Source organism: Colius striatus, chromosome 4, assembly GCF_028858725.1.
Source record: "Colius striatus isolate bColStr4 chromosome 4, bColStr4.1.hap1, whole genome shotgun sequence".
NCBI lineage: Eukaryota > Metazoa > Chordata > Aves > Coliiformes > Coliidae > Colius > Colius striatus.
This window is the reverse complement of record NC_084762.1, coordinates 59,439,058-59,455,594: the sequence shown is the minus strand read 5'-3', so window position 1 is coordinate 59,455,594 and position 16,537 is coordinate 59,439,058. Positions and strand designations below refer to the sequence as shown.

Below are 16,537 nucleotides of genomic sequence, written 5' to 3'. Positions count from 1 at the left end.
TTGAAAAATAACAATTAAAATAGTTAGTCATGCAAGGAAATTACTATACTGGAATGCTACCAGGGACAGTGTTCATCTTGCCCAGATGCAGTGGTTTAACCCCAGCCAGCAACTAAGCAGGGCACAGCTGCTCGCTCACTCTTCCCCTGGTGGGATGAGGGAGAGAATCGGAAGAGTAAAAATGAGAAAATTCATGGGTTGAGATAGACAGTTTAATAGGTAAAGCAAAAACTGTGGACACAAGCAAACAAACCACATAATTTGTTCACCACTCACTGCCAGGCAGATATTCAGCCATGTGCAGGAAAGCAGGCTCTATCATGCATGACAGTTACTTGGGAAGACAAATGCCTCCCCCCCACTTCCTCCTTCTTCCCCCAGCTTTTATTACTGTGTGACATCATTTGGCATAGGGTAACTCTTTGGTAAGTTGGAGTCAGCAGTCCCAGCTGTGTCCCTTCCCAGATTCTTATGCCACTTCAGCCTACTAACTGGTAAGGTGATGTGAGAAGCAGAAAAGGCCTTGGTGCTGTGCAAGCACTACTCAGCAATAACTAAACATCCTTGTATTATCAATAACACATCCAGCACAAACCAGCATACCAGCTTACTAGGAAGAAAAATAACTATCCCAGCCAAAACCAGCACACCAGATTTTCTGTACTACTGCTGGAAAGAATAGTGAAGAGTTTGTTTGAGAAGAACTTGCCAAGTAGGTGGATATAGCCAGGGAAGGTGGCTAATGGTGGAGAGCAGGGGAAGTATTATTAACTGGAAGCACAAGAATGAAATTATGTTCTGTTTTATGTGGAGTGAGATTAGAATAAATATCAGGGTGGATGGAGGACTGTGAGAACATGGTCCAAGATTGCATGAATGACTCTTAGGCAGAGATGAATTAGATGTGTTGCAGGCTTGGGAGGGGGTGAATTTCAGGTGATGTAGCTAGAGAGGGACTCTGTGCATGACTCCAATTAAAGAGGTTTTTGAATGGTGTCTGTTCAAGGCAGGAATTGCTGTCTGGACTTGTTACCTCATATCTCCCTACTTAGCTGTCCTGTCATATCCTTTTTTTGTATGTGTGTTGTCTGCAATATTGCAGCTGTAGCAGCAGTGCTGGACTGGAAGGAGGCAGCTATATGTAGCCTTCTCAGTATATGTTTCATCATAGTGCCACTCGTTCTGGATCTTCTCTTTCCAAGCATCCCATTTTCTTCCTTTGCAGGACCTTGTTTTGCTGCTATGGTAAAGCAATTTGTAGAAAGGGAGAATGAGACAAACAAAGGTTTGGTATTAGCCTGGGTAGGTTTCTACCATGTGAAATAAAGAGAAGGGTCAAGAAGAATTAGTAGCATCATCTCAATTATGGTGTGGCACAATAAATATTTGAAGAAACTCAAGTGCATATATGTATTAGATAATTACATAACTATTTAGATCCACAAAGCACTGTTTTCATGATCACAGCATCACCATTGGCAGCAGAAGAAATCATCTTTAATTCATAGGTAGAGAACTGAAACACAGAGAAAACAAGGTTGTCTGAGATGACAATTGGATCTTCCAAGTCCAAGGGCAATGCCTAGATTACTGGCCCATATTTGACATGAATGACTGTGAGATGATGCTATTTTGCTAGTGTTGGATTGGACAGCCTTAGACAGGTAATCTATTTTTGATTAGTTAGTTAGTTTGGGATTTTGAGTTGCTTTCTGGGATTTTTTTTCCCTTGAAGTGTTGATTACTGTGTTGCATTTGAAGAATAAGCCTGGCATCCAAGAGACAGTCTATTACAATGCCAAAAAAACCCCATAAGTTGCTTTTTATTCTATGGGAGCTGGGCTGATATGAAATTGATTGTTAACAATCTTTTAGGCGTACACTTGGTATGAACTTGGATACCAAAGAGGTCATTTTGCCTCAATTTGGCAACGCTCCCTCTACAATGTCAAGGGACTGAAAGCTCAACCTTGGTGGACAGCAAAGGAAACTGGTTATGTGGAACTGGTGAAGGTAAGGCAGTTTGTTTCTGTATACTTTGATTTTATTAAAAAAAAAAAAATAACAGCTATAAACAAAAGTATTAAGCAGAGAAAATTCTCACCTATGAAATGAGTCACTGTGTGTGAGTACTAGATGCCAGTCTCAGACTGAGCTCCAGCTTTGATGAAGATAATATAAAATTTACTTAGGCATTTTCAAAATTGAGAATGAGGACAGGATGGCTGAAATGATTCATAATTGGAAAATTTGCATGGTAGACACCCATAATGTCACAAGTCCAAGATGATAGAAACTTTGATAATGTCTGGCACACCAATTGTGAATTTGTAATTAGTCAGGAAAGGCTGTGTCTTTCATCCCTTGTATAATATTTGGTCACATCTTTGGAAGCTTCTAATTGCATTAGAGGAACAAGTGTAGACTCCCAGTGATGAATTTGGCAAAAGATAACAGCATAGCATTTAAGTTCTTTGAAGTTCTTAATGAAAGATAATTAGTCTGATTATTATTCATAACAATAGATTGTGTTTCCAAAATAGCATCTTTTAAAATTATTTCATTTTACTTTAAACAATTTAAATCATAATGCCTTTAAAATTAAAAAATAAAAGAGGGAGGAAATAACCTGTTTTTTTTTTCTCCTTCCCTGGATGTTTTAATTACTGGTATGTGGTTTAGAAAAATTATTCTGCACAAATAAATTAAAACCACAGATGTTTATTTGCAAGAGACAGATTTCTTCAGAGAGGTTGTTTTCTTACACTTACTTCCACAACATGTTAAAAATCCTACTCTGATAGGATGGTTTTATTAAAAAAAAAGATTACTCCTTGTTATGCTTTTGATGACTGCATAGATAAGGCTAGGAAATTTAGATTAAAGTGAAACCCTCCAATGTAATCTCAGTCTCAAAGAAAGGCAATTAGCATTATGGGATATCATTTGAGATTTCAAATGTGCGTGTATTGAATTCATTCTTGAGGAACGTGTAGGAATAGATGTTCCCTGCCATAAATGAGATAGAGAAACTGGGAACTTCTTATCATGCTTTTGCCCAACAAGAAGGAAAACATATTTCATTTTGTTCATGGTGTGGAGCTATCTGCAGTGATGTTTTACAGTCTCTTACATGTAAACCATTCAAATTCCCAAGTCACGGAAGGTAATGGTCTCTTCACCCTCTGTGTGAGAAGACAAGTCAGCTTTGAATGATTAAATATTTCAGTTTCCTGTTATAAAATGTCCAGGGCTCTATCTTGAAGGGATTTTTTTCAGATGGATTAGACCATATGTGGAGGTTTTGGTTTGAATCAGCACCCTGCATGGCTCCTAGAAGAGCCATTCAGAAGATTATCAAAGATAGAAAGTCACCCCTGACTTCCACAACAAAACTGCCTATCTGAAATCCACTCATACCTCTTCAATAATTTCTGGATATACTTTTCAGCTGGTTTATTGTCAATATGTCATTGAACCCAGACTAAACTGTGGATGTTAATTTACGTACATAGGTACCATAATTTGAGGATGGCAAAATTTACATTCTTCGAGATAATGTTCACAGTTGAAAGCAGAAACCCAAAATATTAGTTAAATATGTCAGGAAAAATGTTTGTTTGTGTTTCCCCTCATAACTCAAGAAAGTACTTGAAGTTTTGAAAGAAAGAAGGCTTGATTCTAGAAAAAAATGATGCTACATGCAAAATTTTGAAGAAGTATTCTCCAGAAAGTGGCAAAAAAAAAAAAGTTGAAAACATTGCCTTTATTAACTACTGAAATATTACAACTTGGTTACGTGTTTTAGTTAAAGAAAAACGTTATATCCCCATTTCACAAAGCAAAACCCCATCAGCTGTTATTTCTTACTGCTTCATCTTGTTGCCTTCTTCTATCTACACAGGATGTGTGGGAAATGCTGCCAAATTCCAATGCCAGGGTTTGACTGGCAAAAGTGCTGTGTGAAGGGCAAAGCACTGGAGGGCCTGCCCCTCTCTCCCTGTGCTTCACCACTTGTTAAATGTGAACAAGCTATTTTTAGTATCTTGATAGCTTATCAATGCTGAAGATTTATTTATGGCTAAGGGAGACAGTGCCAAAGCCTGACTGGCAGCTCTTTCTGATTGATTCTACTAACCAGCACAGCTATGGTCAGTAGCATCTTATAGCACAGACCTGGCTTGATTTTGTTTCATAACATGTAGTTATGTAGTTTCTTGGGACTAGCCATGGATATATAAATTCTGACAGTGGCTCACTTATTCCACAGAAATCTTGGGGGAAAAAAATTGTCTTTTTTGAAGTTTCTTGGTTAAAAAAAATTCCTTCTGAGGAGCATTCAGCTCCCTTAACTGTAGTCATACAGAAAAAAAGGGCATATTGTCCGTGCTAGTGGTCTAGTATACAGATCAAAAAAGAGGTATTTCCAGAGGATAATTCATTTTTACTGTGTTAAACAGTGTCTAAGGATGGTATGTCTTCCTTTTTGGTGTTAACTTTCCTACTGCTTTACTAAAAAAAGAAGCCAGCTAATCTAGGCCTGATGTTTAACTGCCTGATGATTAAGATTAAGGAAGACAATCTCATACTGTATTTACTGTTATCTATTTGCCTTACTGTCTTAAGGAAGAGGGTTTGGAGCTTGTCCTGGGGTTTTTGGGGAAGCAGGAGAAGACTGAGAATATCTTTGTAACATTTATCAGGACATGTGTGATGATAGTAAATGTTGATTAGTGGTACCATCCTTAAGGGAAGTGGATATTTACACCTCTCAATCTGCAGCCCGTTAATTCTTAAGTTTTTTGTAGTATCCTTGACAAAACAGGAAGGGGCACCTGATTACTCAGGGAGGAGAAAATATAAACCGTTAGTTTAGTAAGGTGATTTGTGTAAAAATATTCTGCTAATATTTCAGATCTACAGTGTTTCAGACCTTTGGATATGGAAATTCAAGAAACTTTCTTGCTTGAGCTCAGCTAAAGGAAAAGCTTGCTTTTATCTTTGAAAACCTATCCTCTTCCCTTGGGACAATTAACTTTCCTCAGATAGTCTTTCTGAGTCATCAAATCATTCTCCTGTGCCTTTTGTAGAATCTCAGTATAGCATTATTCTTCTATTCTGGTGCACCTTCAAAAAACTAATAAAGAGGTACAATGCTGTTGGATCCTAGAGACTATTCACTGGTCTGAAATTGACACATAGCTGATGAACTAGGTAGAATGGTAGGATCTCGGAGGATGCTGTAGCAATAATGTACTACAGTGAATAGCTGATTGATTAGAGTAGATCTTGTATGTCAGTTTTTTTCTGATACCTCATTAATTAAAAGTTCCATGTGCAACAAGAAAAGCACAGAAAGAGAATGAAAGTACAGCACATATCCATAATGTTTTCTGTAAAGTGACATCTAGAGATTAGTGGTATAGCTAATAATAGCTAAACATTTGTATTTCATGGAGAAATTAAATCGAAATGTGCTTTTAAAGTTTGCTTGGATGCTTTAAGAGGACCCTTGTGTTGAAAAGAGCTAAGATGATGCATACAAGTACTGGTGTTTAAGTACCGTGAGCAACTGAATGGGTGCAAGGAATATATTTTGAAAGGTTTAAACTACTGCCCTTTACTTGGAGGTTGTCAGCATTCCTGGATGGAGACACAGTAACTGATTGTGAAGATTCTCTACTCTTTTTCCGTAACAAAGTGAAATAAATCTATTTCAACCTGATTTTATTTTATAGTCCAATGGGTGTGTAGCCAGAAGTTATACCTCACAGAAGGGTAGTAATCTCTTAATCTCCACCTGTTTCATTTATGGTCATGCATTGAAAGGGCTTGACAACACAGAATAAGGATTCTTTTAATATAGTAGTCACACATAAAAATAAACTGGTATTAAGAAATTGCTATTTAAATACAGAGATGTCTTTTCCAATAAAATCTACACTATTGCCAGATGTAAAGCAACTGTAAACTTCTATTATTGTTAGGAACTGTATTTTAAAGGCTATATGGAGGTTTATGGAATTCAGCTGCTAGGAAACACATGCTCCCAATGGTTGTTGGCACCTGATTCTTCAATTGGAATCAGGATATTGCACCAAATATAATGCAGATTTATTGCTCTAATCTGAGGCTTGAATCCCTACAAATCATGAAGCATAAGCATATTTAACTTTTTTGCTGTTGATACTAGCTTTTGGATCAAGAGTCCAAGTCCTGCACTCAGTCATTACACTTTAATGATGTTTTGCATTCTTACTGTTCAAGATACACCTAAGAATCTGTAACAGCAGGGAAACCAAGGCTGAGCTATATTTGAACTGCCCACTTCATTTCAACCTGGGAGTTACCTGTTACTTATGGTAAAGCATTACCAGTGTGTTCTATAGAAGGGGTCCAGATTTTCAGGAGTACAGAGTACAGATGTTGTGGGAGGAGCATGGACAAACATACACCTTTGGAAGGTAATTTTTAGCCTGTAGCACTTGTGAAGGAATAGAAGTGATAAAGCTGTTGTTGCTTGCAACTCTTTGGACCACTGGTACTCTACATGCATCATCTTGTCTGTGAGGGTGAATGCTCCCTCTTACCTTTTTCTTCAGATGAGGGAGCAGGAGCAGTGTAAGGAAACAGAGAAGTACTTGTAATAATAATAACAAATAAATATTTTCTGGTTTTGTTGGTCTGTAACATTTTAATTTGAGACTGGTATAAATTTAAGTTACTGTTTTCTTTCTCTTTGCTAGTCAGTGCAAAATCACGTGCTCGAACTGGTATTTCCCTTTGTAGCTATGACAGTCCTGAATCGATACCAGCACTATTCCCAAATTCATCTCTGTTTAGGTGGAAATTTTCAGTCTGTTTAGTACCTTGAGTTTTGGAAAAGTCAGTTTTCCAAAGATATTAAAAAAAAACCCAAAACATTTCCATTTAATGTGAGCTGTTAAATGAATGTTATGGAAACCCATCAGAGGGAGACAATAAAGTCAATGCAGCAGGGAAAATACCTTCCTTTTACTGGTAGATGGGAGAAAAAACAATGTGCTCAATAGAAGAGATTACTGTAATAACAGAAGTACAATCCAAATTTCCATGAGTCTTAGCCTACCTAAAAGTGTTCTAGTGGGAGAAAGTCACTATATTATAGATGAGATGTTCTAGCTATGGCTTTGGTGAGCCTTTTATCAATATGCAACCAGTTTTGTGGAATCAACCTGTCTTTTAATTGAAAAAATATCAAGTGAAATATGCATCTGCTTAAATAGGGAAAGATAATAATCATATGGAGTTTTGAGGCTAAAAAGGGCAGTTAAATCATCTGGTAAGGTCTGTGTTATGCAGACTTCTGAATTTTACTCAACTTTACACCTCATATAAAGAGATAGTGTGGTAACACATCTTCGCCTATTTTCAGTGTGAAATTGATTCAAAATGTCTTCCTGAAACATTTTGCTTGAGAACAAAAAGGAAAAATGAAAACTATTCAGCCAAAATAAAGTTTAGTGAGCAAAGTAAGCAGCTGGGAAATGGAAATTACTTTTATCCAGACCCATTGTTACACTGTGGGATTTTCATTTATATTGCTATAACATTAAAATGACTTATTAGTAGTAGAATAAAAGGATTTTTAATCTATCTGATTTTTACAAATATAATGTCCTAAGACAGTGGAGAACAGAAATTTTAATTCTACAGTCTTGTGGTTTTGACATGCATGAAATAGAAGGCAGCTTGCACATTTTTAATGATTGGATCCATGAATTATCGCTTGGGATTTCATATGATCTTTTTGAATGGGATCAGCGTGTACAAGTGTATCTTTGCAAAACTTTTTGAAGATTTAAATCATAAACGTCAACTTAATGGCCTTTTTACATTTGTACTCTTTGAACTGTGATGTTCTGCCAGCACTTGGGGTTCCAAGTTATGCAAGTGGTTTTCTAGTCACAGGAGTGCTTCCAGGTAAGATATGCTATCTTTGAAAGATCAATACTTTTCCTAGATTCCCATACAAAATGATCTGCTAAAGAGCCCTTAGGCTATATCAAAAAGCAAGTCAAAGTGAAGCTCAGTCTGCAAAGAGGCTGGGGAATATTGAAATTTTATGAACGCCATGTAATTGAATCGGAGAAATGCTCTGAAAGTTGTTGTTCCTGCCTTAACATGTCAGAAGGGAGCTGAATATAAAGAAACTCAATAATGATGAAAAACATTTTTCTAGTGCTTTTAAATTAAGGAAAAAAGAAATTTAAAATAGCAAGGAAAACCAGAAACTGTACTAAAGCCAGACTCAATAAGTTCTCTGTGCAGTAACATGGCTCTTTAAACAGTCCTTAGAAAAAAATTGGAAGCTCATTCGAGATGAGGGACTTGCTGTAATGGATAAAAAAAGAAGTCTTTTCCTGCCTGAAGATGAGAATCTACGAGAAAAAGGAGACTGGAGCCAGTTTACCTTATGGCAACAAGGTAAAACATGTTGTGTTTCTTCTCTTTCACCAACTTCACTTTCTCAGGTTAACATAGTATAGTAAGGATGAGAAACACTTGTTTTTTCCAGAAATGTTTCTGCAATCACTGAATCTGTAGCTAATAAAATTGTCTCTGGGACCCCTGCAACAGTGAGCAAGAGATCTTTATTTTAAACCATGTTGTCCCTAAGCACTTATAAGAATCCCTTGAGGGTAATACTCCTCTTCTAGCAAGTCTGCCAGCATTTTGCATGGTAATGCATAGTACAGATCATCCTGAGGGAAGACAGGAATGTGGGAGAAGACACATCCTCAATATTGTATTGTCAGGTGAGATCTATTATTCAGAAATGGTATGAGTAAAAGAATATGAGCTTTAATAAACCTCTGCTGCCTTGTCCCTGAACTCTGTAGTGGGAGGCCTAACTATTGGAATGATACATTCCAATAAGACTCTGAATATGAAATAGTACTGTAAAATAAAATATTAAAAGCATTTTATATCTAGATATAATCTGCTATTAAATGATATGACGTTGGAGGTGTTAACCTTTCTTTTGTATGTAACCTTATTAATTAGAATCATTTTAAAAATAGTAGAAAGCTTGGTCTTCACAAATACTTTAAAAACAAAGATACGCAGGCTGCTCTTATATCACAACGTGTAAATATTTCTGTCTCACAATCTGTAAATGGGAATCATAATATTTACCTGTCTTTCCATGTCAGCTCTTTGACATCTTTGTTGCACCTCTGCAAAGCAGAAAACAAGGAAATGTTTGTTCACAGCTCTTACCAATGCTCTATCCATTATTTTCACTAGGAAGAAAAAATGAGAATGCTTGTAAAAGTGTTCCGAAAACATGTGCATTATTGGAAAGATTCCCAGAAGCTACTGGTTGCAGAAGAGGGCAGGTATCTGGCAAACTTCTTAACTTTTGCGAATTCCTAATGTGGGGAGTGGGTGATCTTGAGGAATGCATATAGAAAGGTGCATGACCTTGGTCTATTTCATGATGTCTTAAGCACACAATGAATTTAGTGGCAGAAATTTACTCAATTTTAGCAAATACAAGATAAAATATGTTAGCTGAAGCCTTACCATGGAATCTTTAGTTTGAGCCATTTTTACCTTGTGTTCACTGTAAGTAATTTGCCATGGGTCAAGCAATAAGTAATAATTTGCCAAATCTCATCCCTTAGTCACCTGGTCTGATTCACAGTTAACCCTGCTTTGAGCAGGAGGTTGGATTTTCCCAAGCCAGTGAACTCACTGTGATAAATTTCATCCATCTACCCCAGCTGGACTGTGTTAGACAGGAGAATCACCTCATGGAAGCCAAACAATAGTACTGCTGACAAAAGCATCTTTCCTAAAGTTTAAGAAAGGAAATTTTACATCCATGAGCTGTGGCTTTATATGTCAACAAAGTTTGTTTCAAGTGCCTGTCTACACTAACTACTCAGCTACAAACTAACCTCAGTAAATCATGGAGTAGACTTATATGGTATGGATCAGTAAATACTCAGCTGAATGAATGGCCCAACAGATACCATGTGATTCTGTAGGACAGAATTTTTCATTATTCTTTTTTTTTTTCCTTTAAGCTGTCATATTTTATCTGTAATGACTACTGGAGAATAAACTTCATGTTGCAAATTAAGGCTGCAAAAGTTGGAAAAGATGGTGCTAGCATAATCCTAATTCAGAGTCTTGAGAGTAGATGTTGGGCTTTTTCCTCCAGACTCTTACTTTTGATGTGCAGAAGTGCACTAAATGACTTCTGGTATAGGAATGAACAAGGCTATTGTTTCACTGATTATTTACAAAAGCTGGTTGTAGTGAATGAGAGGTCATCATTCTCCATGTGACTAACAGCAAGGAAACTGCTTTCTGGGGTGTCTGCAGACAAAATGTCTCTATCCCAGAGAGCAAATTTGCTCTGAGAGTTGCTTTTTTGTTCAGTTTTTGGTCTCTCACAGATTATCACAGGACATGGTTTGCAGAAGCATTGTGTACTCACAGCTATAACTGTAGCCACGTGCTTTAACAGATAAAATGTAACACAGTGTGAAAAATGGTGCTTTACAAGCCCTAAGTTTTACATCCAGTGTTGGGGGAAGCTCAGGACAGTTTTGGTCTTACGCTAGCCATGCCTCAGATTCTTGCAGGTAAATTATATGAAAAATATCACCTAATGTCTATTCATGTACTGAAGTACTTGGAAGCAAAGGGGACAAACATCATCAGGAAATTAGGAATTTTGTGGTAGATAGACCCTTTGGATGCTTTGAGCATGTTGTGTATTGACAAAGATAAAAAGAAATGTAAAATTGTTCATAATTTACTCAGTGCTGCTGACTGTGTGGAACAATGGCAAGTGGGCATATTATTAAAAATTATATCATTCTTAAAAATAGCAGTAAACTAAAAGTTTCACAGGCAGTTCTAAATCTGGGCATTTCTTGACTCTGGAGATATACTTGTCAACCAAAGTATAACTCATCAGTAGTTCATGACTGTCTGTGTATAGTACTTGAGTATAGAATGCACATAAAAGTCAGCTATAGCTAGATAGATCTGCATGGACAGATGAAACACATAGCAGTAATCATTCTGCAGTGCTGGTATATTAGCATTTTAAAAACTGTTTCACTGGGATATTAGTAACTGTCCTGCACAGCTGATTATTTGCATTGTGTTAGGGTCTGACAAGACTATAAAGTTGACACATCTCGATGTAGCAGAGGTGGTAGGTTGAGCATCTGTTTACCGTGGCTACTGGAGCTTGTCACTTACTGTTGTAAGAAACTGCTGGTAAACTGAAACCTTAAATGGTGGGAATGACTAAGGCATTAGACACATACTATCTTCTGCTGATTGTGTTACAGTTGGAAAGCAAGCAACACATTAAACACTAAGATTTATCAAAGTTGCACTGTCCGGGACAGATAGATGTATGGATTTCTTTGTCTGAAAAGATGCCACTGACGTGTGTTATTCACACTTCATTTTCATTGGGTTGTTGTAGAATCACAGAAAGGTTAAGGTAAGACAGAATGTCTGGAGATTACCTAGTCCAAGCACTTGATTGAAGCATGATGAAATAGAGCAGTTTGCTCAGGACTGTGTCCAGTGAGGTTTTGAACGCCTCTAAGGACAGACACTCTACAGCCTCTCTAGGCAACTTGTTCCAGTGTACACTTTTTTAGTGTTTTGTTGTGTTTAAATGGAGTGTCTGTATTTCATTCTGTGTATATTGCCTCTTTACCTTTCACTGGATACTGTTGAGAAGAGCCTGCCTCTGTCTTTTTCACTTCTTTCATTGAGTATTTATATTACATTGATAAGAACCTCCCTCGAGCCTTCTGTTCTCCAGGCTGAGCAGTCCCAGCGTTCTCAGCTTCCTCTTGTATGTCAGATACATAAATCCCTTATACATCTCTATAGCCCTTCACTAAACTTACTCCAGGATGTGAGTCCATGGCTCTCTCATAGTAGGCAGCTCAGAACTGGACCCAGCACTTGAGAAGTCTCACCAAATCTGAGCAGAGGGGAAGGATAACCTCCCTCAACTGGCTGCCAAAGTGTTCCCTAATGCAGACCTGGAAGCAATTCGTCTTTTCTGTGAGGGCACATTTCTGGCTTATGTTCAGCTTGTTTTCTGTGAAGACCCCACAGTGTTTTTCTGGGAAGCTGCTTTCCAGACAGTTGTTCAACAGCTTGTATTGGTATATGGGGTTATTCCTCCTCAATGCAGAACTCTACAATTCTTTCTACTGAAGATTCCTGTTTGCTGCTTTCACATCCCTATGAACAGCAGCAAAAAAAGCAAGCCCCAAAAACTAGTTTACCAGACATTTCTTCCAAGTTTCTATCTTCAGGCTTGTTGAGGGGGATGCACTCTATCCCATCATCCAAGTAATTTGTGAGGCTACTGAACAGTGTTGGATCCCAATGTTTTAGTCCTGGGGCACAGTCCTGGTAAGTGGCCTTCAGCTGGACTTTGTGCCTCTGATCAGAACTCTTGAGCCTGTCTGAACTGCTATTTTTTGATCCACCTCACTGTCAACTGATGTAGTTTCAATTTCAGCAGTTTATCAATGAGGATGTTTACAGGAGATAATGCTGAAAATCTTGCTGAAGTTGAGATAAACAATGTCCACTAATCTACCCTCATCCACCAAGCTAGATATCTCACCCTAGAAAGCCGATAAAGTACCATTTCCCCTTCATAAATCCATGCTGACTGCTCCTAGTCACCTTTTCCTTCATGTGTTTGGAAGTGGTTTCCAGAATTATTTACTCCATTACCTTCCCAAGGATCGAGGTAAGGCTGATGAGCCTTTAATTCCTCAGATCCACCTCCTTGCCTGTCTTGAAGATTGGAACAATATTTGTATTCTACCAGTCCTCAAGAACTTCCGCTGATTGACATGACCTGTCAAAGATTATTCACAGCATCATCGCTCTCCCATCAGCACCCATGAGCCAGTTTGAGTTTGTTTAAATATACCCTAACCTAATCCTTCTCCACTGAAGGTAAGTCATCTTTGTTTCAGACTTTTCTACTGGTCTTAGATGCTTGGGATTCCTGAAGTTAGTCACACCAGTAAAGACTGAGTGCCTCAGCCTTTTCCATGTCCTTTGTCATTGGATTTCCAGCCACATTTAGCAGCAGGCCCATGTTTTCCCTGGACTTCCTTTTACTGCTGATGTATTTGTAGAAGTCTTTCTTATTGCCTTTCACATCCACCTCTAGATTCAACACCAGGAGAGCTTTGACCTTCCTGAGCTCATCCCTGCATGCTCAGAGTGTCTCTACAGTCAACTTGGGTGACCTGGCCCTGCTTCCTTTTGGTGTTTCAGTTTTGTCTGGGTTGCTATGCTTTCATGCACATGGGAATGAACTGTTCTTGATCTTGGACAAGGTGATACTTAAAAATCATCCAGCTGTCCTAGACTTCTCTCCAGCACCATATCTCATGTGAATTTTCCCAGCAGATCCTTGAATAAGCCCAGGTCTGCTCTCTTGAAGCTGTGGGTAGTAATCCTGCTTTTTGCCTTTCTCCCTCTTCTCATGATCCTGAATTCCACCATCTCATGGTTACTTCAGCCAAGGCTGAAGTGAAGTGACCTTCACAGCCATGTTGTCATCTGAGAGGAGCCAATCAGTCTGGCTAACGTAGGCCTTGTGCTTTCTGTAGTTCATCCTTTAAAATGATGACAATGTCTGTCTTTCCACATGAAAGAAGGTATTTTTCTGATAGTAGATAGGAGATAATTATTTTTAGGTTGAAAAAGGAATACTCATTATTTAATCAAAACAAAAAATATGCACTTTTATACACACACACCCCACGAGACCTTTTTTCAGTAGCATTGAATGCCTTTAGGACATGAGAAAGATCAATTATTGCTGAGATTAACAGAAAGTGACTTGCACTTTTGGCCCATCATCAAGGATGAGATGTCGTGAAGTCTTGAACTCCTTGCAATACAGTTGTGAAGCTGAATGTGTTGCCTTTCTCTTCTTGTAGATCAAGTATTCCATCATGCACCCAGGAACTCATGTCTGGCCCCACACGGGGCCTACTAATTGCCGACTAAGGATGCATTTGGGCTTGGTGATACCTAAGGAAGGCTGCAGAATTCGATGTGCCCAAGAGAACAGGTATGGTTGGCGTCTTTTTTCCCCACCTTCTTCAAGGCTGAAAAAGGGGTAATTTTTGTAATGCATGTAATTTTTTTTAAAAAGTGTTTTTTTGATCAGGAGGTGTACTGTATTTTGTTAAATAGGCAATTTGCACCCTTAATCTCTCAAACAATGCCAGAAGAATCTTTGCAGACAAAGCTGCTCTTCTCTGCCAGGGCATGGAAATAACAGTGTGTTTAGTCCACAGAGTCTCTGTGCTTACTTTTACAATGCCAGTCTAATATAGTTCCTCACAGAGTTCTTCTATTTGTTTTTGGTTTGAGGGTACTTAGAATTCATTGCTTAATCAGCAAAAGCTGGGATTAAACTGTACCTCCATTTTCACCACCATGACAGAATACTCCTGTGTTTTTGGCAGATGCCTCCTTACTTATCATTCAGTTAAGTTCATTTATAGTTCAGTTAAAAATATTCCAACTGAAGTTGATTTGAAGGTGAGGACAACCATGAGCTGCTTGGCCCAATGAATTACACAGATAGCAATTCTCTTTTAAATGCATTTTAACTAAGAATTATTGCCCCTTAGGGAAAAATTATTCTCACTTGAAGATAAGTTTTGTGTCTATTTGCTCACTGCAAAAAAAAAACCCCAAAAAAGCAACACCTTATATATTTACAATCAGGGCATATACACCCCTGGGAAATTTGAGAAAATGAGATCAGTTTTTGCATGATATTATTAAACATAGAAAAATATAGTATTGGCTGTATTGCTTTTTGCTTACAGACTTAATTTTCTGAGACTTATGTGAAGTTCTAATGATGCTTAATATCTATGTGTGCATTTTTGGAAGATTCTATGTCATGTCTACAGCATCCAAGTGCAACAAGTGTTAATTTTGCATTCTTTTTGTGGTAGTAACATGCAAATATATCTGATATTATGAAATGAAGTGCCACTCCTGTCTGCAATATGTGGCAAAGATATTTTTCAGAGCATTTGAAAACAACTACAACAATAAATATTTCCAATTTTTGAGGTTAAAGTCTCCAAGCGTTAACAAAAAATGTTGTCACTATGATCACCTGCCAACATACTCGTTCCTAAATAATCTGTCACAGTCAGTGTTACAATCCACACTACCTAGATCTAGTCAGTGATAGACATTTCCTTCCAACATTCCAATCCAATATCCAAAGTAAGTTTAAGATACACATTTGGATGGAAGGAGAGGTAGCAAAGAGGCTACTGAAGGACTAATATAGAGAAGTGGAGTCTTTCCACTTTAGGGTATTATGCTGAATTATGATTGGTGGTGACTGAATGGCATTACCACCATGGGGCTCCATAGTGGCCTCTGTGAAGGAAGTGTTACTGTTGATCTTCTGCCAAGACAGCAGTTGTCCAGAGCTAACTACCCCTTACTACTGCTGGCACCTTGCTTTGTCTTAATACAAACAGAAAGTATAGTTCTGCAGAAAATGAAATTAACAGCCTCCTTGGTTTTAACACTACCTCCAAGTCAAGAGTAGAGAAACACCTTTTGCTGCCAGTGTGCTGAAGATGGAACACTTCGGTGACCAGGCTCCTGACCCTTGCTCAGCCTTGTGCATCCAACTTGCTCATTTGAAATGTAAAATATTCAAGAGCTGTCTATAGCCTATGTTGGAATGCCTTAACTTCATTTGCTTTTGGCAAGAGCTATGCATGCAGAATGAAAGGCAGGATTTTCCCTGAAAGCACTGAAAGTCTGCCTACTGATGGCAATGAAAGGGAGGTTTTTTTTCCATCCTTCCCCTCATGAATGGGGAGGTTGGTAAACTAGTGTGGAAGGGAAGGCTGCCAGGAGGAAATCCTAGACTGGGCATTTTCCATTCCTCCCCTCCTAATGTTTCACAGTAGTAGTAAACTAGAGATTTCAAACAGGAAAAATATGAAGATTAGCTAGGTCAAACCTTTTCTGGCCTCCTGTCCCACTGCTGTGTGTATGAGAGAGAGAACAGAAACAATGAGAATTTTGTGCTTGGTTACCTCTGTGCCACCCAGTGTGGGTGTTTAGAAGGGTAATGTTACATGAACTCATCCTTTGACAGACAAGCAACTCAGGTCTCTCTAGTACTGTATTTTATGCCTTCATTTCCAGATTTTTGCAGTGGCTAGGAGCCAGTACACTTCACTGTTATTCAGTAAAGCTATAGCAATTTTAGGGCCATTTTGAAGCCTCAGCTCTGTAAAGTGTAGGGTAGTTATAAAAATGGAAAATCTCTGTCAGACAAGGTAACTAATGTCTAGTTACAAAAATCTATCATCTCTGTCAGACAAGCTAATCATGTTTTGAAATCAAGATGCAGAATTCCAGCTTTATGCAGACATCAGTGCAAGGTCTCACCTGTAACAGGTGACACCAGAGC

General features: G+C 38.2%; 1 protein-coding gene across 3 annotated transcripts in view; it reads left to right on the top strand.

The window, feature by feature from the left end:
- Positions 1 to 16,537, top strand: part of ASPH (aspartate beta-hydroxylase) — a 119,034-nt gene that overhangs the window by 94,074 nt on the left and 8,423 nt on the right. For all 3 annotated transcript variants that reach the window (XM_061994415.1, XM_061994414.1, XM_061994416.1), the window contains exons 23-26: positions 1,876 to 2,013; positions 8,331 to 8,466; positions 9,292 to 9,383; positions 14,010 to 14,143. In XM_061994415.1, coding sequence (XP_061850399.1) covers positions 1,876 to 2,013; positions 8,331 to 8,466; positions 9,292 to 9,383; positions 14,010 to 14,143 — 500 coding nt within the window. The remainder of the gene's footprint in view (positions 1 to 1,875; positions 2,014 to 8,330; positions 8,467 to 9,291; positions 9,384 to 14,009; positions 14,144 to 16,537) is intronic.